Source organism: Budorcas taxicolor, chromosome 11 (assembly GCF_023091745.1).
Source record: "Budorcas taxicolor isolate Tak-1 chromosome 11, Takin1.1, whole genome shotgun sequence".
NCBI classification, from domain to species: Eukaryota; Metazoa; Chordata; class Mammalia; order Artiodactyla; family Bovidae; genus Budorcas; species Budorcas taxicolor.
The window spans coordinates 67,201,056-67,226,162 of NC_068920.1; the positions used below are offsets into that span (position 1 = coordinate 67,201,056).

At 44.0% G+C, this 25,107-nt stretch overlaps 1 protein-coding gene across 1 annotated transcript in view; it reads left to right on the plus strand.

Annotated features, from left to right (window-relative positions):
- SLC9A2 (solute carrier family 9 member A2) overlaps positions 1 to 25,107 on the plus strand; it is an 88,719-nt gene that overhangs the window by 52,929 nt on the left and 10,683 nt on the right. Inside the window, exons 4-8 of the mRNA XM_052648422.1 lie at positions 451 to 668; positions 2,073 to 2,275; positions 12,235 to 12,324; positions 12,946 to 13,016; positions 21,464 to 21,625. Coding sequence (XP_052504382.1) covers positions 451 to 668; positions 2,073 to 2,275; positions 12,235 to 12,324; positions 12,946 to 13,016; positions 21,464 to 21,625 — 744 coding nt within the window. The remainder of the gene's footprint in view (positions 1 to 450; positions 669 to 2,072; positions 2,276 to 12,234; positions 12,325 to 12,945; positions 13,017 to 21,463; positions 21,626 to 25,107) is intronic.

A 25,107-nucleotide genomic window follows, 5' to 3' on the forward strand; every position in this document is an offset into this window, starting at 1 on the left:
GGTGAGCAGATAAATGGTGAGGGGCACTGAGGATGTGCAAGGAGAAGTCCAGTGTGACCACAGTTTCACATTTAGGATTTTAGGCCATAGTGCAGCAGTTGTGGCACTAGAGGAAAAAAGAAGATGGAACTGGCGTTAGAGGAAGATAATGGGTTTTGAATTTATTAGGAGCTTGTTTTATTTGTGATGCTGGCTGTCCTGGATGCTGTACTGATGTCCACATCCAGAGACTAGACAGCTGGGCAGAGCCAAGCTGGAGCCTTGGATATTGATGAAGACTTCCAGAAACAGTAGGGTTTACAAGGATGCAAATTACAGACACTTACAGAAATCAGTCAGTGATGCAGTGGTGGGCAGAAGGGTAGAGCCAGCCTCGTCAGCTACCTGCTGACTCCTATTCTGATTGGGACCATTTATCCTGTTTAAACAGAAGCTAATTTCTTCTTGCAGAATCACGGCTTGTGCGATGACCATGAATAAGTATGTGGAAGAGAACGTGTCTCAGAAATCCTACACGACCATCAAGTACTTCATGAAGATGCTGAGCAGCGTCAGCGAGACCCTGATCTTCATCTTCATGGGCGTGTCCACCGTGGGGAAGAACCACGAGTGGAACTGGGCCTTTGTCTGCTTCACCCTGGCCTTCTGCCTGATCTGGAGGGCGCTGGGTAATGAGCACACATCTCCTCCATGGGCCTGGGAGTCTGGCACTGAAGGACTGGTCCTTCCTTCTTTCCCTCTGCTTGTGGTTGCTCTTGTTACGTCCCTTCATCTTAGGTTCTTGTCTTTCTTTTCTCCTTCCTCCAGCTCCTTCTCTTCCTCCTTATTCTCCACGTCCTCCTCCTCCTCCTTTCCCTGCACCCTGACATATTTTTTTTTCTTCCTGGAGTATTTTTATGGCTTTTGCTTTAAGTGGAATTAACCTCTCTTGGTGTCTATGACTCCATGTTCTCAGTCACTGTCTTGGAACAACACAGGGCCCAGAATCCAGTGACGTGAGCCAGGATGGTAGGAAAGGGCTTCTTCTGGAATACAGTAGATCCTCTGTGTATGAACTAATATGGTTCAAAGAGCATGGTCATACGTCCAATTTGTCAGTAAGTCTGACCAAGTTAGCCTAGGTACCCAACTAACACAATCGGCTATATAGTACTGTCCTATAATAGGTTTATGATACTTTGCACACAAACAGTTCTAATGAAAAACTAACAAACACAAAAAATAAAGAAAAGATTTTTAATCTTACTCTACCTTGAAAAGTACAGTAGTAACAGTACAGCAGCTGGCATCCAGGGGCTGGCATCGAGTGAACAGGCACGAAGAGTTGCTTCCTGGAGGAGGGAGAGGGGGTGGGAGATGGTAGAGCTGAAAGACCGTCAGCAACAGGGGACGAAGGGCGAGCTGCAACCTCACTCATGCCTGACATTGACTGCACGTGTTCTGGTTCCTTACTGTGTTCAATTCTATGTACCCTCTTGAAAAAATGATCCTGTAACTTCTAGGTGGTAGCTCTTTTTATCTCATCATAGATGAGATCCTGGGCTTAAAATGAAGATATTATACTAACTGTACTCTACAGAGTTGTTGTTGTTTAGTCGCTCAGTTGTGTCTGACTCTTTGCGACCGCATGGACTGTAGCCTGGCAGGCTCCTCTGTCCATGGGATTTCCCAGGCAAGAATACTGGAGTGGGTTGCCATTTCTTCCTCCAAGGGATCTTCCCAGTCAGGGATTGAACCCACATCTCCTGCACTGGCAGGCAGATTTGTTTTTTTTTTTTAACCACTGAGCCACCTGGGAAGCCCAGTCTGTAGAGTGCTGTACACCAAAGTACAAAACCACAGCCCCTTGTAGAGGATGCAGGCACTTGACAAGTCACAGTGTAAGCCAGACAAGTGAGCTCGCTTATGGTTAGACATGGGAACAAACGTTCACATCTTTGAAAGTTCGAAACCTGCAAGTTCCTGTGTTGGGGACTTAACTGTACTTTGCCCTGAAACAGAAAACTCATCTTCCTGTTCCCGTGTCCTGGCCTGACACATTCCGTTCCCTTCGGTTTTGTTTTCCTTCTCAGGTGTCTTCGTCCTGACTCAGGTTATTAACTGGTTCCGGACAATTCCCCTGACCTTCAAGGACCAGTTCATCATTGCCTATGGGGGGCTCCGGGGGGCCATCTGCTTCGCACTGGTGTTTCTCCTGCCATCCTCAGTGTTCCCCCGGAAGAAGTTGTTCATCACAGCAGCAATCGTGGTCATATTCTTCACCGTCTTCATCCTGGTGAGTAGAGCTCTGTCTCCCAGCGAAGTCCCTCCTTTTACCAGGAGGAAAAAAGGGTCACTTGGAGGGTCATCCTGAACTTCTCTCATAGGATGCCATGTTGCTGAGGTGTCTTGAGGCTTTGGTGGCTCAGTGGTAAAGAACTCACCTGCCAGTGCAGGAGAGATGCATTCGATCCTTGGATTGGAAACATTCCCCTGGAGGAGGAAGTGGCAACCCACTCCTCCAGTATTCTTACTTGGAGAATCCCATGGACAGAGGAGCCTGGAGGGCTATGAAGAAGAAATGAAAGTTGCTCAGTCCTGTCCAACTCTTTGTGACCCCATGGATAGTCCATGGAATTCTCCAGGCCTATCGTCTGTGGGAGTTGGACATAACTTAGTGCTGAACAACAGCAACAACTTGAGGCTTTGGTCATCAAGACAGGAGAGAGACAGTATTTTATCAGGTCACTGGATTGTGCAGCAGTCTCAGAGAGTCCAATTTGGTCACTTGGCCAGCACAGAAGAATGACTATTTAAGGAAACAGCTGTGTGAGCTGAGCTTCCTCCTGGAAACTTATTAACTGCTCTTGCTAATGCTTGGCATTTGTCTTCCTCGTTGACCTTGTAAAGGTGTGTGTTAACGCTAGCTGTGCTATGACCTTCCAGCAGCTCTGGGATGTAGGTTCACTGTACAGCTGTGCGTGGAATGGAGGGAGGGGTGAGTGCAAGTTTAACATGGGGAGGGGCAGAGACTGTGGTAGGAAGGCATGGGCCTGAGTCAGGATCCTGACTTTGCAAGTTAACCAACCTCTTTAGGTTAATCATCTGAGCGACATTCACTTTGGGCTTCCCTGGTGGCTCATCTGGTAAAGAATCCACCAATAATGCGGGAGACCTGGGTTCAATCCCTGGGTTGGGAAGATCCCCTGGAAAGGGAATGGCTACCCACTCTGGCCTGGAGAATTCTATGGACTATATAGTCCGTGGGGTCATAGAGAGGCAGGCACAACTGAGAAACTTTTTCTTTATGTTAATCATCCAGCTCTTAAGAGATTCTATGTTGTGGATATTCATTTAGAAAATTGGAGACAGAAATGGCAAGCCACTCTAGTATTCTTGCCCAGAGAATTCCATGGACAGAGCAGTCTGGTAGGCTACAGTCCATGGGGTCGCAAAGAGTCAGACACCACTGAGTGACTAACACAGACATTTAGAAAATATGCCTAGGGCTCCTGCTGTGTGCCAGACAGAGCTCTGGGCTTTTAGAATCCAAGAGTGAGCCTGTGGTGGTTCTATTCCAGTGAAAGTCAGTCTAGTAGGTGAGGCAATGGGAGTCTATGAGAAGGTGAAAGAAGCTGGACTGTAAGAAACAGTAGGGTCTTCCCTGGTGGAGGTGGCTCAGTGGTAAAGAGTCTGTCTGTTAACGAAGGACACACAGGTTGGATCCCTGGTCCAGGAAGAGCCCACACGCCACAGAGCAGCCACGCCCATGCTCCACGACTGTTAAGCCTGAGCCCCAGAGCCTGGGGGCCACAACTGCTGAGCCCATGCGCCACAGCTGCTGAAGTCTGAATGCCCTGAAGCCTGTGTTCCACAACAAGAGATGATCCTGCATGGAGAAGCCTGTGCACTCTAACTAGAGAGTAGCCCCCTGTCACCGCAACTAGAGAAGGCCCATGCAAGGAGCAAAGACCCAGTGCGGTCAAAAATAATCATTAAAAAAATATAAAGGAAAGAAACAGTGGGGCTCAGGCCAGGGGAGGGGGAGCAGGGTTATAATTCTCGATTGGAGAGTCATAGAAGGCAACAATGAAAAACGTGGTATTTGAATAAAGGTTTGCAGGAGGTAAAGGGATTAACTAAGCTGAAGGACATTCCAGGCAACGGGGGCTAAAGACAAAGATCTGAAGGCAGTGTGGTCGTGGACCACGTGGCTGGAGGGGAGTGCAGTGCGGGACACAGGAGGCGAGGGAGGGTCTGGGGTCCTGGGTCATGTGGGGTCAGGTGGGCCGGTGTCAGGACATGGGCTCTGCTCCAGGTGAAATGGAAGCAGCATGGGACGTTTGGTGCGGCTGTGGGTGTGCTTCGCTTTTAAGAGCATCCCACTGGCTGCTGTGGGGAGGGTCAGTGAGGATGAGCCGGTACGGTGGGGAAGGGGGCGAGGGGGCAGTGCAGCCAGTCAGCAGACAAAGCAGGAGGATGGCGGCCAGGAGGCGAAAGGGCTGGGGTCCTGGTTCCACCTGACTTCTGAAGGTGGAACCTGCAGGACCCCTGATGGGTTCAGTGTGGGGTGGCAGGAAAAGGAGCCGTGAGGGACCGAACTATCGTAAGGACCGACTGGCCCCGCGTGAGAAGAGGCGGGCTGCGGGTGGGGGGTGGGAGGGGCTGGGGGCTGTGAGACCTGCGGGTGGGGGTGATGATACCTGAGCCTGGAGTCCAGGAAGGAGCTGGGTCAGCAGCACAGGGCTGGGATCCATAGCTGGGAAGCTGGAAGTGATCACCGAGGGGGTGAAAATCCATTGAGGAAACCAAGAGAGGACCAGTAACTGGGCTCTGGGGCAGCCCAACCTTGAGAGCCTGGGAGGAGACGAGGCAGGCGAGGGGACCGAGGAAGAGTGATGAGCGACACCCACCGTAAGAACACCAGGAGATGTTTTGTTTGATTTTTTAAAAAATATTTTATTTTCCAGGTAGTCACAGAATGCTTTCTAGGTGCCTGACTCAGATGTAAGCACCTTTGATGTTAGCTCTTTAAATCCTCATAACTCTTCTAAGGCACACACTCTGGGAGGAATCATGGTCTTTGCTCTCATTTCACATACAGGGAAGCTGAGACGCTGAAGCTCAGGTGAAGACCTTCCCCCAGGTTTACACAGCCAGGAAAAGGTGGCTCAGGGGGGTCGAGAGCAGTTTGGTCTTAACTCTAAAAGTCCCTATGAGACTTCTCTGGTGCTTCAGTGGTTAAGACTCCTGGCTTCCAGTACAGGACATGTGGGTTCCATCCCTGGTCAGTGAGCTAAGATCCCACCTGCCTCACGGCCATAAAACCAGAGCATAAAACAGAAACAATATTGTAACGGATTCATAAAGACTTTAAAAATGGTCCATGTTAAAAAAAAAAAATCCTTAAAAATAAAGCAATAAAGTACCTGCTAGAGTGGCCAGTGCAGAGTGAGTGTATTGTATGTCCTGCTGTTTCTTCTTCTAGTTACCGCTCCATGTAGCAGTTCATCCTTCACTCACTCACACCTGCCAACACTGTGGACGGTAGTTTGTTCAGCCTAAGGAGGCCTGGGGAGGAAGGAAAGAGGAAGCCTGGGGAGATCCTTCCCCGAGCGGAGAAATGGCCGCTGTCCCCCAAGGTCCTTGTCACCAGCATCTTTGCCATGCAGTGCCTTCCAGTGACTTCTTCCTTGTTGTGTTGGGCATGGGAAAGATTGAGGGCAGGAGGAGAAGGGGACGACAGAGGATGAGATGGTTGGATGGCATCACCGACTCGATGGACGTGGGTTTGGGTGGACTCCAGGAGTTGGTGATGGACAGGGAGGCCTGGCGTGCTGCGGTTCATGGGGTCGCAAAGAGTCGGACACGACTGAGACAAGGGCTATTCTAGGTGCACGATCTCATTTCATCCTCCAGACAAGCCCTGGTGAAGGAGACCAGTGGTTCCCCCAGCTGAGGAAGCTGAGGCTCAGAGAGGGAGAGTGAGCTGATCAGGGCACAAGTTGGTGAGTGATGGAAGCTGGGGGTGGCCGGGGACCCTGTCTCCAGAGACAGGCTCAGAACCTTGGGGTTCTGCTGACCCCCATGAGAAGATAGTCTTTACTAGGTTATGGTTAGGTATAGTTCATTTGATTAGCATACTAATTGGGTTCAGACATCAGCGTTTGGTTAGAGCTCCCGTTGTAAATGCAGGGAGACAGCATGGAGCCTCTGGGTGGAGAGAAGCAGAGACCCTGTCTCCATCTTCTCACACTGTGTTTACAGGAACCTTGGCACAAGCATCCAAGTAGCTGCTCTCAGAGTAGTGGGGAGATGATGCTATGAAATGAATCCATTTAAAAAAATTATTTTTAATTGGAGGGTGACTGCTTTACAATATTGCATTGTTTTCTGCTATATATCAACATGAATCAGCTATAGGTATACGTATGTCCCCTCCCTCGTGAGCCTCCCTCCCACCTCCCACCCCATCCCACCCTCTAGGCTGTCAGAGAGCTCTGGTTCGAGCTCCCTGCATCATACAGCAAATTCCCACTGGCTGCCTACTTTAAATATGGTAATATATATTAAATCCATGTGTGTAACTCTTTATTTTATATCAGAGTATAGTTGAGCTACAGTGTTGTGCTAAACAGTGTGTTTCCAGGTGTGCAGCAAAGTGATTCCATTATGCATGTAACTCTTCCCTTCTAAACGATGCTTAATATTACAGAACAGCCTACATAGGAAAAGAATTTGAAAAAGAAAGTGAATCCATTTTGCCTTGGGTGTTTTAATGTTGAAACAGCAGCTTAGGGCAGAGTGGTTACGGGGACAAGTCAGACCAAGGGTGTCACTCTCCTCCTCTTCCCAAGCCTGCTGCTCTGTCCTTACGCCCCACCGGAAGCCCTGGCCAGGCTGAGTCAATGCTCCGGACTCCTCTCCACACTCTCAGAGCTCAAGGTGTCATGTCTGAGTGTCAAATATAAAAATAGAACCGTGTCAGTCTAGAGCAAGTAGCAGCCGGGTCGTTTGGAGATGAATCTATCAGCTCTTATTATCTACACAAATATCCACAGTGTAATAACAGCCCCCTGCCCCAACACCATGGGTGAGGCTTTGTAAAATGAAATAAAAAAGGCTGAATAAAAAGATGTAATCCGAGAGAGGACACACAGATTGCAAGCTCAGATTTTAGATACCATTGAATAGGTTGGACAGATGGAGAATTGCCCTTCTACAATCAGAACGACATCAATAAGAAAAAGAAAAATGTTATGATAAATTTATACTGTTGACTCATTGAATGTGTGCGCATAGGTGGTTAATATAAGGTGTTATTACTACACTGTTGGTATTTTGGATTTTTTGGAATTGGAGCTCAACCAAAAGATACAAGTGAGGTTTTGATTCCCCATGTTAGAAGACTGCGCATCCACTTTGAATGAACACCATGTATATCAGTAGTCAACACTGATTAAGAAAGTTTTTAATGTGTCAAGTTAAAAAAGAGCAGTGTGTCTGTAAATAAGTTCATTGTGGGAGCGATAAATTGGGAGTTTAGAATTAACGTATAAACACTACTACGTATATAAAATAAGATAAGCGATAAGGAGCTACTCAACACAGGAACTCAGCACTCTGTAATAACCTATATGGGAAAAGAATCTGAAAAAGAATAGATACATGTAAATGTATAATGGGAACACCCTGCTGTATACCCCAAAATAGCGCAACATTGTAAATCGACTGTGCTGTGCTGTGCTCAGCCGTGTCTGACTCTTTGAGACCCCATGGACTGCCAGGCTCCTCTGTCCCTGAGATTCTCCAGGCAAGAATACTGGAGTGGGTTGCCTTTCCCTTCTCCAGAGGATCTTCCTGACCCAGGGATTGAACCCAAATTGCAAGCAGACTCTTTACCATCTGACCCAGAACATTGAATGAGTAAACAATTCTGATTGCTCGTATGTGTACATTCAGTTTCATTTAAATGAGGTTGGTAATGACATAGACAATATAAGCGGTCTCTCTGGTTTTCAAATGATCATCCAGATTGAGAAGAGCTAGAGCCCAGTAGTGGAAAGTGCAGGTTTTGGAGTAAAGCTGTTCTGGGTCGGTGTTCTAACAGCCTCCATGAGCCTCTGTTTGCTTTGCTGTAAGATCTGAATCATGGAACTTCCCTCCCAGGCAGTACAGAGGAAATATGTATGTAAACACAATATCTGATGCCAGTGTTCAACCTGGGGATTTTCCCTGTCTTCATCATAACATTAAGTAAAATGATATTTGAAAAAAGGAAAACTCAACTCCTTTCAATGTATTTTAGAGTCCAATAATTATTGTTCGGTTAGTCCTTATAATTATAGAGCAGATTGTCACAATTCTGCAGATTCATTCAGTTATTAACTAGAAGTCCATCAAGGAGCACGGTTGACAGGAATTGCAAGAATGGAGTCTCCTTTTGCCTCCATAGTAGACTGGTTTCATAACCGGCTGTTAAGTCATTGTCTGGAACTGTGAGGTACCTGGATTTGCAAGTTCACAGGCTCCTCCTTGAATACTTTTATGGTTGTCACCCTACTTACCTCATCCTAAAATAGGGTAAGTAGGATTTATTTATTATTCTAAAGTAAACACTGTATGTACAACTGTATTTATGAATCTCTGATCAAACTTGGAATGTGAGAAAGCCTTATACAGGATAGCATGACAGTAATATTTTTTAATGAATGAAAACAGTTTCTTCAAGTTGTTCTGGAAGTTTTCTGCTAAATCAGCAAAGAAATATAAAGCCATACCCACTCACCCCTGCCACAGCACCCCCCCTTTTTTTTTTTATAAAATTTAATTCCAAAGAAAACAAAAGAAAATTCTTCCCAAAGAACAAACCCAAAGAATGCACCTTATTTAATCAGACAGCAGTTCCTTTTTCTTTCCCACTTTGCTGGGAGAAGAGTGAGGGTTTGAGGGTGGGCAGAAAGCAGAGATGGCACGTGCGTGCATGCTAAGTCACTTCAGTCATGTCCAACTCTTTGTGACCCCATGGACTGTAGCCCACCAGCCTCCTCTGTCCTTGGGATTCTCCAGGCAAGAACCCTGGAGTGGGCTGTTATTTCCTCCTCCGGGGATCTCCCCACCCAGGGATCAAAATCCTGTCTCCTTTGTCTCCTACTTTGGCAGGTGGTTTCTTTACCACTAGAGCCGTCTGGGAAGCCCAGGGGAAAAATAAACCTCACTGCGCTGATATGTTCCCTGGGGCCACTGCATAACCCCTCTCTGCCAGGCCTGGCTCTAGGGTGTTGTGTTTATTGCACCAAAGCTGCATGAAAGTATGAAAATTTAACTTATGCTTTGTAAATATGTCTTTCAGTGGTTTGTTGGAAAACTAAGGGATTTCTTTATTTTTTAACCCACATGGCTAGACATAAAATGAACATACACAAATTCATCCCATTTGATAATTAACTCATTTGTTAATTAAAAAAGAAAACATAAACACCTACAGAAGACTAGTGAAAACTAGAGAAAGACTGTATGTAATACTAGAATATGTGTGCTAAGTGCATGCAAAGTTGATTCAGTTGTGTGCGACTCTTTGTGACCTTATGGACTGTAGCCTGCCAGGCTCCTGTAGCCCGTCAGACCTGGGTTTGGATCACTGGGTTGGGAAGATCCCCTGGAGAAGGAAAAGGCTACCTACTCCAGTATTCTGGCCTGGAGAATTCCACTGATGACAGTCCATGGGTCGCAAAGAGTCAGACATGGCTGAGCAACTTTCATTTTCACTTTGAACTGTAAGATCAAATCAGCCCATCCTAAAGGAAATCAACCTTGAATATTCATTGGAAGGACTGATGCTGAAGCTTGAAGCTCTAATACTTTGGCCACCTGATGTGAAGAACCAGCTCATTGGAAAAGACCTCGATGCTGGGAAAGACTGACGGCAAGAGGAGAAGGGGCCCACAGAGGTTGGATGGCATCACTGACTCAATGGACATGAGTTTGAGCAAACTTTGGGAGATAGTGAAGGACAGGGAAGCACACTAGGCTTGGTGTGCTGCAGTCCATGGAATCCAAATGAGTTGGACATGACTTAGCAAGTGAAAAACAACAACAACAATCAGCTGTACTCCAATATAAAATAAAAAATTAAGTGAGGGAGTAAAAAAAAAGACAGTGTCAATGTTCCATTGCATCTCATCAATACTTTATTGTTATAAATATAAGATACTGCCTTATTATTAACTGAATGGATACTGGTAGGTAAAAGCATATGAAACAGCGCTTTGTATACTGAGAACACACTATATCATTTTATAAATAGCATGGACTTTGTTGATTTTTTCCCCTAGAGCTATTATTAACCTTGAGGCTTCATGGAATCTGAAACTCATGAAATCACCCATCACTGCAAACCATGTGCTAATACCTATTTTCAATCACATAAGTTAAAAATGGCAGATTATGTGTTGATTGAAAAATGGTTATTACCACCTATGTTATTTCAAAGTGGCAGATGGAAATACAGGTAGAACACAAGGTGTGTCTTATTCCAGATTTGCTTAAAATCATTCATGCTTTAGAAAATTAAAGATGAAAAATGCTTGAAGCTGGATTGATGGAACAAAATTAACGACCTCCTTTAAAATATCTGTGTCTCACAGTTTATATTATCAAGTGAAAGTGTTAGTTGCAAAGTCATGTCCCATTCTGGGCAGCCCTGTGGTCTGTAGCCCGCCAGGCTCCTCCATCCATGGGATTTCCTAGGCAATAATACTGGAGTGGGTAACCATTCCCTTCTCCAGGGGATCTTCGACCCAGGGATCGAACCTGGGTCTCCAGCATTGCAGGCAGATTGTTTACTGTCTGAGCCACCAAGGAAAGACTTTAAGATGCACAGAGAGATGAAATAGCAATCAAATTCGTGTCAGGGAGCATCCTTTAACATATTCACCCCTTCCCCAAGTCCAGTGACCCCATGAATTCTTCATGCCCAGTGGTAGCAGCCATCTGTCAACCAGGCAAGTAACTTGGGGATCCTGCTTGACCCCCACATTCTCACCCCATCCTTACCCTGGCCTATTTTAGTATCCATATCACATAATTTTAAACATATTAGCTGAGAGTTTATTTTGGAAGCTATAAGTTCACCACCATTCTCTTTTGTCTAAATTTTTCTGGTTATATTTACTCTTCCAGGTTAATTTTGAACATTTTCTTGACTTCTAAATATTCAAGTTCTGTTTAAAGTCCTTTGGAACATGTGACTGGAATTGTATTGCATATACATTGAGATAAAATTGTTATCATGATGGTGTTACATAATGCTATCTAGGAATTGTGTCTTTTTAAAACTCAAATATTTTCAGTATCCTTTAATTACATTTATAGTTCTCTTTGTAAAGGTTTTGTGCATTTCATAAGTAGGATTATATATTTCATGCATATGCAGAGAGCATATAATTATATACATATATATTTTGTATTTATATAGTATTATGTATATAATGGGCTTCCCAGGTGGCTCAGTGGTAAAGAATCTACCTGCCAATGCAGGAGACACAGGTTTGATTCCTGGGTCAGGAATATCCCCGGGAGGAGGAAATGGCAACCCACTCCAGTATTCTTGCCTGGAGAATCCCCATGGGCAGGGGAGCCTGGTGAGCTATGGTCCATGGAGTCACAGAGTCAGACACAAGTCAGCACAGCAGCACAACATCTTGTAAGTTCAGATCCAGGGTTACCTTTCTACAAGCCTTCCTTGACCTGCTCTCTGTGAATCCCTCTCTTCCTGCTTCTACTTTGTTAACTGTTTTGTGTGTATCGTTCTCCTCACAAGACTATGACATACTCAAGCTGAGGTTCTTAACTGTCCATCTCTCTGACATGGACACCGTAAAAGCTCAATTCAGATTGTTTAACAGATTAATGAATGGATCATTGAAATGTTTTCTGTGAATAAGACAAGTAGACGATTCCTCTGAACTGGATGAGCCTTTATTATTTCTTAGGATTTTCCTTTTCTTAGCCTGACAGAGTATCACATTTTCAGTTTCTTGCGTTCTGTCCACATTTTGTTTGTAGTAGCAGCTTTTGGGACATGGCCCTCTGAAAATATGCCAGCTTTTAAAGAGGAAGGAGAAATTAACAAAATGTTACTTATGCTCCGTTAAGTCTTGGGGGCAGGGTATCTTTTGTTGGTTATCAAGTATTAGGAGGTTACAAATTATTCTTGAATTTTATAAGGTTTTCCTCCCCCCTTCTTTTGTGCAGGGTATAACTATCCGACCACTGGTGGAGTTCCTTGATGTTAAGAGGTCCAATAAGAAACAGCAAGCTGTCAGTGAGGAAATCCATTGTCGGGTAGGTGTTAATGTAGCAGATCAATTTAAATGGTCAAAGGGAAAATTATGGGATTAAGTCAGACAGCTCGACACCATGGTCTCACTTCCTGAAGAAGAGGTAACTGGCAGAGGGTGATGGGGTGTGGGGGGTGGGCTGAGGAGGAGGTGAATTGAGGGTAGAATGAACATAGCCCCCCATGTATACACCTGCAGCAATACAGGGACAAGGAATCCCCTTTTAGCCCTTACTTCAGCCTGAAATGTTTCTACTGGAAAATGGTGACCATATTTCATAGTTTCCAAAAGTACAAACTATTGTGTTAAAAAATATGAATTCTAATTATCGATATGACAAACATCTCATGAATTTGTTTGAAGATGAATTGTTGTCTTATTTGTTTTCAGTTAAAACTCAAGCAAACCAAAACCAAAAAGTATCAGCATCTTTGAAGTTTAGGCATGATAGAAATAGTAGTAGTATTTCTATTAGAATTCTATAAATTTCTATAGTTATAATTTCTACACACAGAAATAATCACTATCATTTCTGTAAGTAGGAATTAATAATTTCTGTAAATAGAAACAGAAATGACTGATTTCAGGTAAAAATTAATCAACCAGCTGGCTTTTTCTGTTTTAGTTTTTTGATCACGTGAAGACCGGGATTGAAGATGTTTGTGGTCACTGGGGTCACAACTTTTGGAGAGACAAGTAAGAAGGGTTTAAGTGGCTCTGGATCAGTCTGGGAGCAGGTCACATTGACTTGTGTTATTTTTCAGATCTTTCCTATTGTGCCATAGTCTGTCCTTTAAGATAAAGTTTGGCTCTCATAGAAGCTTAGAACAATAGTAGCTTTAACAAGGTAGAAGCTTATTTCTCTCTTATGTAAGTATCAGGTAGGCAGTGTACCGTTAACAGGTGAATTATGCTCCACAGACTCCTTACGGTCCCAGGACCCTTCCTCCACCAAGAACCTCCATTTCCAAGGTTGCCTTTCAGACCAAAAATGGCTGCTGCGGCACTAGCTCTTACGTGCAGATTCCAGGAAGAAAGTCAACAAAGTGACAAAGAATATGTACTAGCTTCCTCCTAATGAGAGTTATCAGAGGCCTCACTCAGTTCTTCCAGTTGAATCACATGGCCTGGCCTTGCATGACCAGGACTAATTATATGGGCATTTCTTACTGTGGGGGAGGCCGAGGAATGCAGTCTGTTTGGTTTAAAACTGGGGGTTTCATTACTGTCTGTTCTCCCACACATGTTGAGGGGCTTTGTCAAATGCAGAGCTCCAGAGCACCTGAGGAGATACATAGACTTGCAAAAATAGCAAATATTTTTAAAGTTACACTTCTCTGAAAAATTATGTGCATTTACATAGATGTGTGGGCTTCCCAGGTGGCACAGTAGTAAAGAATCTGCATGCCAATGGGTTTGATCCCTGGGTTGAGAAGATTCCCCTGGAGGAAGAAATGGCAACCCACTCCAGTATTTTTGCCTGAAGAATTCCATGGACAAAGAAGCCTGGTGGGCTATAGTCCATGGGATCGCAAAGAATTGGACATGGCTAAACATGCACGCACACACATAAATGTGTATTTCTTTCTATGTATATATAATTTATGTGGTGGTTTAGTTGCTAAGTTGTGTCCGACTCTTGTGACCCCATGACTGTAGCCTGTCATGGATTTTCCAGGTAAGAATACTGGAGTGGGTTGCCGTTTCCTTCTCCAGGGGATCTTCCCAACCTAGGTATCAAACCTGGATCTCCTGCATTGCAGGCAGATTCTGTACTGTCTAAGCTAATATATAATTTATATGTACATACACACACACACACACACACACACACACATATATATGTGTGTGTATCAGTTCAGTTCAGTTCAGTCGCTCAGTCATGTCTGACTCTTTGCGGCCCCATGAATTGCAGCACGCCAGGCCTCCCTGTCCATCACCAACTCCCAGAGTTCACTTAAATTCACGTCCATCGAGTCGGTGATACCATCCAGCCATCTCATCCTCTGTCGTCCCTTTCTCCTCCTGGCCCCAATCCCTCCCAGCATCAGTCTTTTCCAATGAGTCAACTCTTCGCATGAGGTGGCCAGAGTACTGGAGTTTCACCTTTAGCATCAGTCCTTCCAAAGAACACCCAGGATGGATCTCGTTTAGAACGGACTGATTGGATCTCCTTGCAGTCCAAGGAACTCTCAAGAGTCTTCTCCAACACCACAGTTCAAAAGTATCAATTCTTCAGTGCTCAGCTTTCTTCACAGTTCAACTCTCATCCATACATGACCACTGGAAAAACCATAGCCTTGACTAGACGGACCTTTGTTGGCAAAGTAATGTCTCTGCTTTTGAATATGCTATCTAGGTTGGTCATAACTTTTCTTTCAAGGAGTAAGCGTCTTTTAATTTCATGGCTGCAGTCACCATCTGCGGTGATTTTGGAGCCCCCAAAAATAAAGTCTGCCACTGTTTCCACTGTTTCCCCATCTATTTCCCATGAAGTGATGGGACCGGATGCCATGATGTTAGTTTTCTGAATGTTGAGCTTTAAGCCAACTTTTTCACTCTCCTCTTTCACTTTCATCAAGAGGCTTTTTAGTTCCTCTTCACTTTCTGCCATAAGGGTGGTGTCACCTGCATATCTGAGGGTATTGATATTTTTCCCAGCAATCTTGATTCCAGCTTGTGCTTCTCCCAGCCCAGCATTTCTCATGATGTACTCTGCATAGAAGTTAAATAAGCAGGGTGACAATATACAGCCTTGATGCACTCCTTTTCCTATTTGGAACCAGTCTGTTGTTCCATGTCTAGTTCTAACTGTTGCTTCCTGACCTGCATACAGGTTTCTCAAGAGGCAGGTATTCCCATCTCTTTCAGAATTTTCCACAGTTTGTTGTGATCCACACAGTGTGTATACATGTATGATAATAAAGAGTCAGAACCTTTCTCAAGGATCTTATGGCTGAAATGCAAGTGGTACACTACCAAGCAGAATTAGGTGCACACTTTAACATATACTGAAACACAGACTTACGGGATCAAGAAATAAGGATTAATTCTAATAGCAGGGTTAGGACCCGTGTGGTACAGGAGCAGCTCCCATGGGCTGGTGGGAGCTGACTGTGTGTATCTAAGTCATTGCCATCCACGTTGGTGACTTGACTCAGCTATGGGGGCGGTGAACCAGGGAACTGACAAATGCTACAAATCATACATGTGTTAAATTTGCTGGCACATCACTGTCTGGGAAAGACTTTTGAAGGAAGGTGTTTCAGCTGGTCCTTGAAGAGAGACAGACAGGTCCCAAGATATAGTTGGTGGATCCCTGTTCAACCTCTTGTCTTTTCTTTCCTAACTTGCAAGCAGATTTCCACCCCCTTGCAAATTTACATGAAGTTCACCAACGTACCAATTTACATAATTTAACATAAGCACATTTTTGAGTGCTTACTGTTTGCTCACATGTTCTGACATGACAGTGGACTACAAGAGAAGTAGAAGCCATAGACTTGGGCCTTTAAAATTTTGCAATATAGTAAAGGCAACTAAACAGTCACACAGCAAACAGGGGTGGGTGTGCGTGACATCATTAAGTAATGAGTTATAGAGACTATAAGTGCTGGCACAACCGTCACAAGCCTGACCATGTTGTTTGCTAATGTACAGAGGCTCCTGGACATAGCCTTCCTTCGTAACTAAAGGAAAAATATTTTGTTTGTATGAACAGAGTACGTGATTAGTGAGATGGGAGCACTTAGTAATAAAATAAAGTGAATTAAAATCTCTGCTGTAAAAACATGAAACAAAAGGCCAATTGTCTTGGTGGTATTCACTTTTTTGGAGGCAGGAGGCAGAGCAGAAAACCCTGCTGTAACTCCCTACATCATCCCGCTTCAGGTCTCTGGATGTCTATGCCAAGCCCATGATACAGGCTTTTCTGCCTCTTGTTCTTTGTTGTTTGCATGAAAGTGAGTCACTCAGTCGTGTCCGACTCTTTGCAACCTCATTGACTGTAGCCCGCCAGGCTCCACTGTCCGTGGAATTCTCCAGGCAGGAACACTGGAGTGGGGAGCCATTTCTTTCTCCAAGGGATCTTCCTGACTTAGGGATTGAACCCAGGTCTCCTGCATTGCAGATGGATTCTGTACTTTCTGAGCCCCCAGGGAAGCCCCATGCCTTTATCCATTTTCAGCATCCCTTTCAACCCGATTACTTTTCTTTCTCTTGCATCATATCAGTCCTTTTCTGAAGTGGTAAGTGAGCATGGTAATCCAGAGCAGTTTGTCCTTTTCCCAAGGGGAGACTGAACTAAAGATTTATCCCACTCCTCTGACGTCCAAACAGAAGGAAGCATAGATATGGTGCAGGAATGAGGTTGGTTGGCCCTGGGGCAGTGGTAGGTGATGGAAGAGGTGAGCCCTGTGATCATGTGATTTGGTCAAGAAGGTGAAGGACTAGAGAAAGTCTAACTTCATCCTGCCTTATAGGCAAAGACACCTCATCTCTATATATGAGTCTGTTCTGGGCAGACATCTGTAAGCTCTGGGCTAAATGGACCATAAATACAAAACATGGTGGAGCCACCTTTGATTCATGTCTGGAAGGTAATATTGCGGCATACGTGACACTTTCTCCGCAGTGTACATACTTCAGTGAAGAAATGTATGAAGCCTTACATATTTGCATGCATGAAGTTTTCCAGGTAAATACAAATAATTTTCTGGGTTGTCAGGCACACTGTGCACTACAGGTAGAGTAGAGAAGTTCGTGTGAAGGGATTTGATGCTGACACAGGCCATTCTTGAAGTGAGTTCTCAGATCTCATTTCTCGTCTGTACATAACTGTAGATGTTACAAAAATGGCATAAAAAACAAGTGACTGTTGTAGGTGTGCTGGGTATCCTGCTCTTCCCTCTGAAATCCTTTTACTGTAGATTTCTAACGGTCCTTCCAGAGGGTCCTTGAGCCATTTGACCCTTTGAAAATGAAATGAAAGGGTCGTGCAGTAAGGATTTTCTCATGTTTGGCAAAAGTTGTCTGATGATAGTAAAAAAGCCACCTATGTGTAGCTTGGTGGAGAAATGAAAAGTATGGAGATAGAGCAAATAAAGGGTATAAATCCTACACTGCATAGGTCAGATGTGACTGTCTTTAATGTTTATTATTTTAGTGAATCTCTAGTTGGGCTTCCCGGGTGGCACAGTGGTAAACAGTCCACCCACCAGTGCAGGAGGTGTGAAATTGATCCCGGGGTCAGGAAGATCCCCTGGAGTAGAAACTGGCAATCCACTCTGGGATTCTTGCCTGGAGAATTCTATGGACAGAGGAGGCTGGAGGGCTGCAGTCCATGAGGTTGCAAAGAGTCGGTCACAACCGGGCAAAAAAAAAAGAAAGAAAACTAAAACAACAACAGCAATAATATTAATACAAGTTTGAAAAGGTGTTGTGTTGCTGCCCGGTGTCCTAGTTCAGTGAGCTTCACGTGAAATTCAAAATAAACTTGGACAGAAATAGGCCTGGTGTTTTGTGTGGTGACCAGTCAATAGCAAAACTCTTTCAAGATAGCTTTCTGCAGTTGTTCTTAGCTCTTCCGTATTTGGAACAAAGGACTAGCATCATGAATGTAGCTTAACATTGTTCACTTTCATAGCACAGGTGTGCCTATAAACCACCTTGGACTTATAGTGATCACTGTAACACACTGATTTTTTTCTCATAAAATATTTAGTGCATCCTGATTCGGAGAAGGCGATGGCACCCCACTCCAGTACTCTTGCCTGGAAAATCTCATGGACAGGGGAGCCTGGTAGGCTGCGGTCCATGGGGTCGCAAGGAGTCGGACATGACTGAGCGACTTCCCTTTCACTTTTCACTTTCATGCACTGGAGAAGGAAATGGCACCACTCCAGTGTTTTGCCTGGAGAATCCCAGGGACGGGGGAGCCTGGTGGGCTGCCGTCTATGGGGTCACACAGAGTCGGACACGACTGAAGTGATTTAGCAGCAGCAGCAGCAGCAGCATCCTGATTCACTTGAATATTGGCATAATAGTTATACACAAACCAACTCAATATTCGACTGCTTACAGGAGCAGTCACTTGTTATAGCTGATTCACGTTGTTGTACAGCAGAAACTAACACAGCATTGTGAAGCAATTATACGCCAATTAAAAATAAAGAATAAAAAAATCCCTCAAAAGCAAAGGGGAAAAATTAATCAATATTTCACAAAGAACCAAATTCAGGGTGACATATGCAGAAAGCATTCATCTTCTATCATCACATGAACATGCTGCACAAATGTCTTCAGAATCTATGATGCTGCTTAAGAAAATGTATTATTTTTGATAGGGAAAAATAAAATGAAATACATTGACTTTTTGCATCAGAAAAAGGAAATAAAGTACTTAAGTTAGGAGGCAGAGAGTCAGCTCATCTGGCCAGGTCTTGCTCCAGCTTCAGAGCATCAGTGGGTCATCAGCTGATCCTGGCTGCCCCTCTCTGATGTAAGTGGGGTCACTTAACTCTGCTCCATGGGACATTCACGTTTGTCCTGGGACCAAGGAGTCACTCCATGTACATCCCTCTCATGCCATGTGGCAGCATAAGAAGCGAGCTCCAGTGAGCAAGCCCATTCATAGCCTCTGCTCTCAACATCGTGTCTCCTAACTGCCCATTGACCAAAGCAGGTTGACATTATTGATCTCAGTGGCAGGAGGCAGGACTGAGCAGGTCACCTCAGCCATGGTGGAAGGGCATCACCAAGTAACCTGATCTGTTACAGGGTGTGGGTCCAGGGAGGAACGGCACCGGTCTGCCTCTAAGCTTACAAAACACCTGGCAGTGTCCTGGACACTGGTAAGATAGGAAAACCGGAAAACGTTTCTGGGAAGAAGAGCAAGTTCTGGAGTGCAGTTCTAGTGGGGTAGATAGGAAAGGCTCTTGTGAGAAAATGACCTTCAAGAAAAGACTTATTAGAGGAGGTCTGAGAACAAGCCCTGTGGGTATTTGGGGAAGACTGTTCCTGAATGAAGGAGTAGTAAGTACAGAGACCCCGAGGTAGGAGCAGGGCTGGCATGTTTCTGGGACAGGGGCGGCCTCAGAGAGGCTGGACCTGAGTTAGAGCATCACAGCCTGAGGCAAGGCAGCTCCAAGTGGTGGGTCTTCATTGCTGTGTGGGCTTTCTCTACTTGCAACGAGTGGGTGCTACTCTCCAGCTGGTGCGTGAGCTTCTCCCTGTGGTGGCCTGTCTTGTTGCAGAGCACGAGATCTAGGTGCACGGGCTTCAGTTTCCATAGTTGCAATGCTTGGGCTCAGTAGTACCCAAGCACTACTTGCAGTGCGCAGGCTTAGCATGTGGGACCTTTTCTGGCCAGGGATCGAACCCATATCCCCTGCATTGGCAGGTGGATTCTCAACCACTGGACCACCAGGGAAGTCCTTGATTTACACTTTAATGGGATCCCTGTGGCATTAGTGGTAAAGAACCTGTTTGCCAGTGCAGGAGACGTAAGAGACACTGGTTCTCTCTCTAGCTTGGGAAGATCCCCTGGGGAAGGGCATGACAACCCACTCCAGTATTCTTGCCTGGAGTATCCCCATGGACAGAAGAGCCTAGTGGGCCACAATCCATGAGGTTGCAAAGAGTTGGACACGGCTGAAGCGACTTGGGAGCAGCAGCTGGTTTGCATCAAGGATAGGCTATAGAAACACAGTGGCAGAAGCAGGAAAACCAATTTGGTGCCTGTTGCAATAACCCATTGAGACCTGGTAATGCTCAGGTGGTGCTAGTGGTAAAGAACCCGCCTGCCAATGCAGGAGACAGAGGAGACGTGGGTTCCATCCCCGGGCTGGGAAGGTCCCCTGGAGGAGGGCATGGCAGCCCACTCCAGTGTTCTTGCCTGGAGAATCCCATGGACAGAGGAGCCTGGGGGCTGCAGTCCATGGGATTGCACAGAGTTGGACATGACTAACGTGACTTAGCACGCACTGCTGGGCCCAGGGCAATAGCAGGAGAATGATTAGCTTTTGTGTGTATTGTAATGGTGGGACCCACAGCAGTTGTTGATAGAGTGGAGGTAGAGTCTTCGTTTCCCAGAGCTGCTGTCACCAAGTGCCACATGTTCGTGCCTTAAATAGGAGTTTATTTTCTCATAGTTCTAGGGGTTGGAAGTCCAAGAATAAGATGTCAGTGAAACTGGTTCCTTTGGAACTGAGAGGGAAAGGTCTTCTCCAGGCATCCTTTCTTGGCTTGTGGATGTCCTTCTTTTTCCTGCTCCTTCACACCGTCTTCTCTCTTTACATGTCTGTGTCTGAATTTCCTCTTACAATGCACACACCGGTCATATTGGATTAAGGCCCACTTAATGACCTCACTTTAACTTAATCAGCTGTCTATAAATACGGTCACATTCTGAGGTCCTGGGGGCCAGGACTGTAACATATGGATTTTGGGGGGAACACAGTTCAGGCCATAATGTGGAATATGAGAGAAGGCAAAGAATCAGAGATGACATCAGGGTTTTTGACCAAATGGAGTGGTCACTAACTGAAATGGGGATGACTTGGGAGAAGATCCATTAGAGCATGCCAAGTTTGAGATGTCCAAGTGGAGAAGTTGAGCAGGGGTCTGGATACTCATTTCTGGGGTTTGGGAGAGAAGTCGGAGCCGGAGACACACATTTGGGCGTCTTGGGCATGAAAAGTGAAAGTGTTAGTCACTCAGTCATGTCTGGCTCTTTGTGAACCCATGGGCTGTAGCCCGTCAGGTTCCTCTGTCCATGGAATTCTCCAGGCAAAAATACTGGAGAAGGGCATCCCCTTTTCCAGGGGATCTTCTCTGACCCAGGGATCAAGCTGATGTCTCCTGCGTCTCCTACATTGGCTGGCAGGTTCTTTACCACTAAGGCCACTTGGAAAGCCCCATTAGGTATAAGTTTGTTGTGGTTAAAACAAAAATATACTAATATGTGGTCTCTATATATTCAGGTATGCACCTACAAAAATAAATACAACGATCAGACTAACTAAACACTGCTACTATGTTTTTCGCCTGGGAGTAGTGGAAATTATTTTATTGGTAAAAACAGATTTTTTTTCTTAATCGGTGTCATGTTAATTAATTGAAGTTTTGATTTTGGTTATTTCCAGGTTTAAGAAGTTTGATGACAAGTACCTGCGGAAGCTTTTGATTCGGGAGAACCAACCCAAGTCAAGCATTGTATCTTTATACAAAAAGCTTGAAATAAAACATGCCATCGAGATGGCAGAAACTGGGATGATAAGCACTGTTCCTTCTTTTGCATCTTTAAAGTAAGTCCTATTTTGAAAATAGAAGTTAGTGTGGCTTCCCAAGTACCTCAGTGGTAAAAGAACCTACCTGCCAGTGCAAGAGAAATAGGTTCAATCCCTGAGTCAGGAAGATCCCCTGGAGGAGGAAATGGCAAACCACTCCAGTATTCTTGCCTGGAAAATCCCATGGACATAGAAGCCCAGTGGGCTACAGTCCATGAGGTTGCAGAGAGTCGGACTCGACTGAGCATCTGAGCAACTTATTGCTAAGTAGGTATTTATAGTTTTGTGAAACCAGCAATAATAAGAAATTTGACCTATGTCCTAACATGAGTCCTTAAGACCTCACAGCAGAAAGAGCTACTGGTTAAAATGTGAAAACCTGGAAGTGTGTCCTTTATTTTATATTATGTCATGTCTTGTCCTGTCACACCATGTTATCGTAGAATGGGCCAGTCAGAAAGTACCTGGTCATGTTTAGGATGATTACGTATTTATTGTACTTGCTTTGGACAGTTCAGTGTGTTCTGAAAGTAAAGCCTCTTTAGCAAGCATTTTGAAAGGGAATAGTTTAAGGTGTGTTATGATTTGCAGTTATAAAGATGCATGTAATTACATAGCTATTTCCTCATGGATTATTCACAGAGTCATAATTTAAGGCTTGGAAAGAACATGTAGTGGTGATCTCGTGCAGAGGTACTCAACACAGGCTGTGCATTGGAAATACTGTAGGAGCATTTAAATAACACACATGCCTGGGCCCCACCCAGACCAATAAAATCAGGATCTCTGGTGTTGAGGCTTAGGTATAGGTTTTTTATATATAAGTGATGTGTATGAATCTAGAGCCTGTCATACAGATTGAAGTTAAGTTAGAGAAAAACAAATACCACGTATTAGCCTGGATATATGTAATCTAGAAAAATGGTACTGATAAATCTATTTGCAGGGCAGGAACAGACATGCCAACATAGAGAATGGACTTGTGACTACAGAGGGGGCAGGAGAGGGTGGGATGAATTGAGAGAGTAGCTCTGATTTATATGTATGAGATAGATAGCTGGCGGGAAGCTGCTGGATAGCATGGGGAGCTCAGCTCGGTGCTCTGTGATGACCTAGAGGAGTGGGATATGAGGCGGGTGATGAGGGGATATGAGGGGATACATGCACACGTATAGCTGATTCACGATGTTGTACAGAAGAAACTAACCCAACATTGTAAAGCAATTATATTCTAATAAAAAGATATGTAAACTTACAGAAGTTTATAATAAGGAATCCAGTATTGCGATGCATTGACCTAGTCTGTCTCCCTAATTTTAAAAACGAGAAGATGAATATCCAGGATGTAAAGTGACTTAAACACTTCTAGCAAATCCATAGCAGAATAATAAATACTGTCAGCAAATTAGCCAATGAGTTTATCACGGAAGCATCATTCCTCCTCTACATGACAAATTTCAGGTTACGATGATTTCTTCTTTCATTGATGAGCTTGAAGCTCGTTTCAGCAAAGTGTCACCTAAATTAAAATGCTAGCTATGGAAGGGTTGAAATGAAAGAAACTCCAAATCACACCCAACCATAAAAACTGTGATTTTCACTAGGATGATAGTCCCCTATAAAAATTATTGTAGTTTACACAATCCAGAGTAAAAAGTAGTAGTGGTCAGGATGACTCAGAAATAAAGGCATTATATTGCACTGGAAATAGCGGTGATTGAGCAGAATGACTGATTTATAGTCCCAGCTCTGCAAATAACTCACTGTGTGACCTTAAGTGGGTCCATCTGTTTCCCTGAGATTGAGTTTCTTCAAGTAGAAAATGGGGGTATACTTGCTCCCTGAAGTTTACTCCAGGTTTACCATTTATGATCTTTCTTAGGCACTGTTCTTTTTGTGGGTGCAGCACAAAATAATTCAACTATCCAGCTTCTCAAAAGGGAGTCATTGACTTCGTGGTCATAGAAGAAGGAAATCTCAGCTTTACCTCTGTTCACAGTTCATCTTGAAGCCAGTCTAAAGTGGAGTAAAGGCAAAGGTTTAGGGTTAGGGAAGTGGGTAGCAAGAATTGATGGATAGTTACATATCATTTACATGGGTAAATGACTGCCATGTTCAGTATTCCACCTCTTCTGAAGTGTTTTCTTTGGAGGAGGATAGAAGCGAAAAAGAGAGGCAGTAAGGCATCATATTTCTGGCAATAATGAACTGAGTCCAAACCAAACTACTGAGAAACCCAGAGGAAAAGGACAAAATATATTTTAAATATCTGCTGGAAGCTGGACAGTATCCATACAGTGAGGAATTTCTTGGCCAGAAGTCAAAAAAGAGGGAAGTTCAAGAGGATAGAACTGGCGTTTATTGCTATTTTCTGTCTGGAATTTGGAGAACGTGTCTTAAGAGTCTAAAAAGCTAAAACAGGGGTTTTGACAGACTAATTGGTCTTAGAGAATAAAATTAGAATTCAGAACCTACCAAGAAGGAGGACCATTTGTATGTACTCAGCTATAGGTTTTTACTTCGAAATCCTGCACCTTAACCCTCAAGGGAAAGAGGCCCAGCCTAGAATTATCTCAATTCTTGACTGTTTAAATCATCAGAGACTCAGATTGCCTCTATCTCAGCTGCTCAAGAGAAGTAAGTTTAAATGTTCTCTGGAAGAAAATAAGATTGTAAAGAGCATTAAAGTACCCCCATGATTGTTTTATATATGTCTAATACTCAATCCAAAATAACCAAGCATATGAGTAACTGAAAACACTGAGAAACAGTCAACAAAATATAAAATAAGAGTCGACACAAAAGGGATTCAGATCATTGAATTGTCAGACAGGGACTTTAAAATAGAAATAAAAACATGTTTAAGGAAAGGAAATGGCATTGACACTTTGGGCATTGTCATGGAGATTATAGAAACAAAAAAGACCAAAGTGAAGTATTTGAGCTGAAAATAAAGTAACTAAATTTAGGATCTCATTTGACAGCTATCAAAGCAGACTAGATAAAGTTGAAGAGAAAAGGAATTAATTGAAAGATAGGACAGAAGGAAAGACCAGAATGAAAAACAGTATGAAAAAAAAAAAAGATGAAAAAGAAAGTGAGAAATATATGGGATACATTCATATATACTGAAAAGCTCCAGAAGGAGATGAGAGCGAAACTGGTAGAAACAATGTCTTAAGTAATATTTACTGAGGATCTCCCCAAACAGACAAAAGACATGAATTCTGACAGCCTCAAGCTGATTAGATAAGGAGAGAACCAAATGTAGATACAGGTTCATAAAACTGCTGAAAGTCAGAAATACAAAGAGAAAACTTAAACATACTCAGAGGGGAAAAAACAGACCTATTTTCTTCAAAAGAGAAAAAACCTGACCACTGATTTTTCGATAAAACCAGCAGACACTATTGGTAGCTTCAAAATTCTGGAAAAATGTAACTGAACCTAGAATTCCATATCCTGCTAAAATATCCTTTAAAAAAGTAGAATGAAAAACT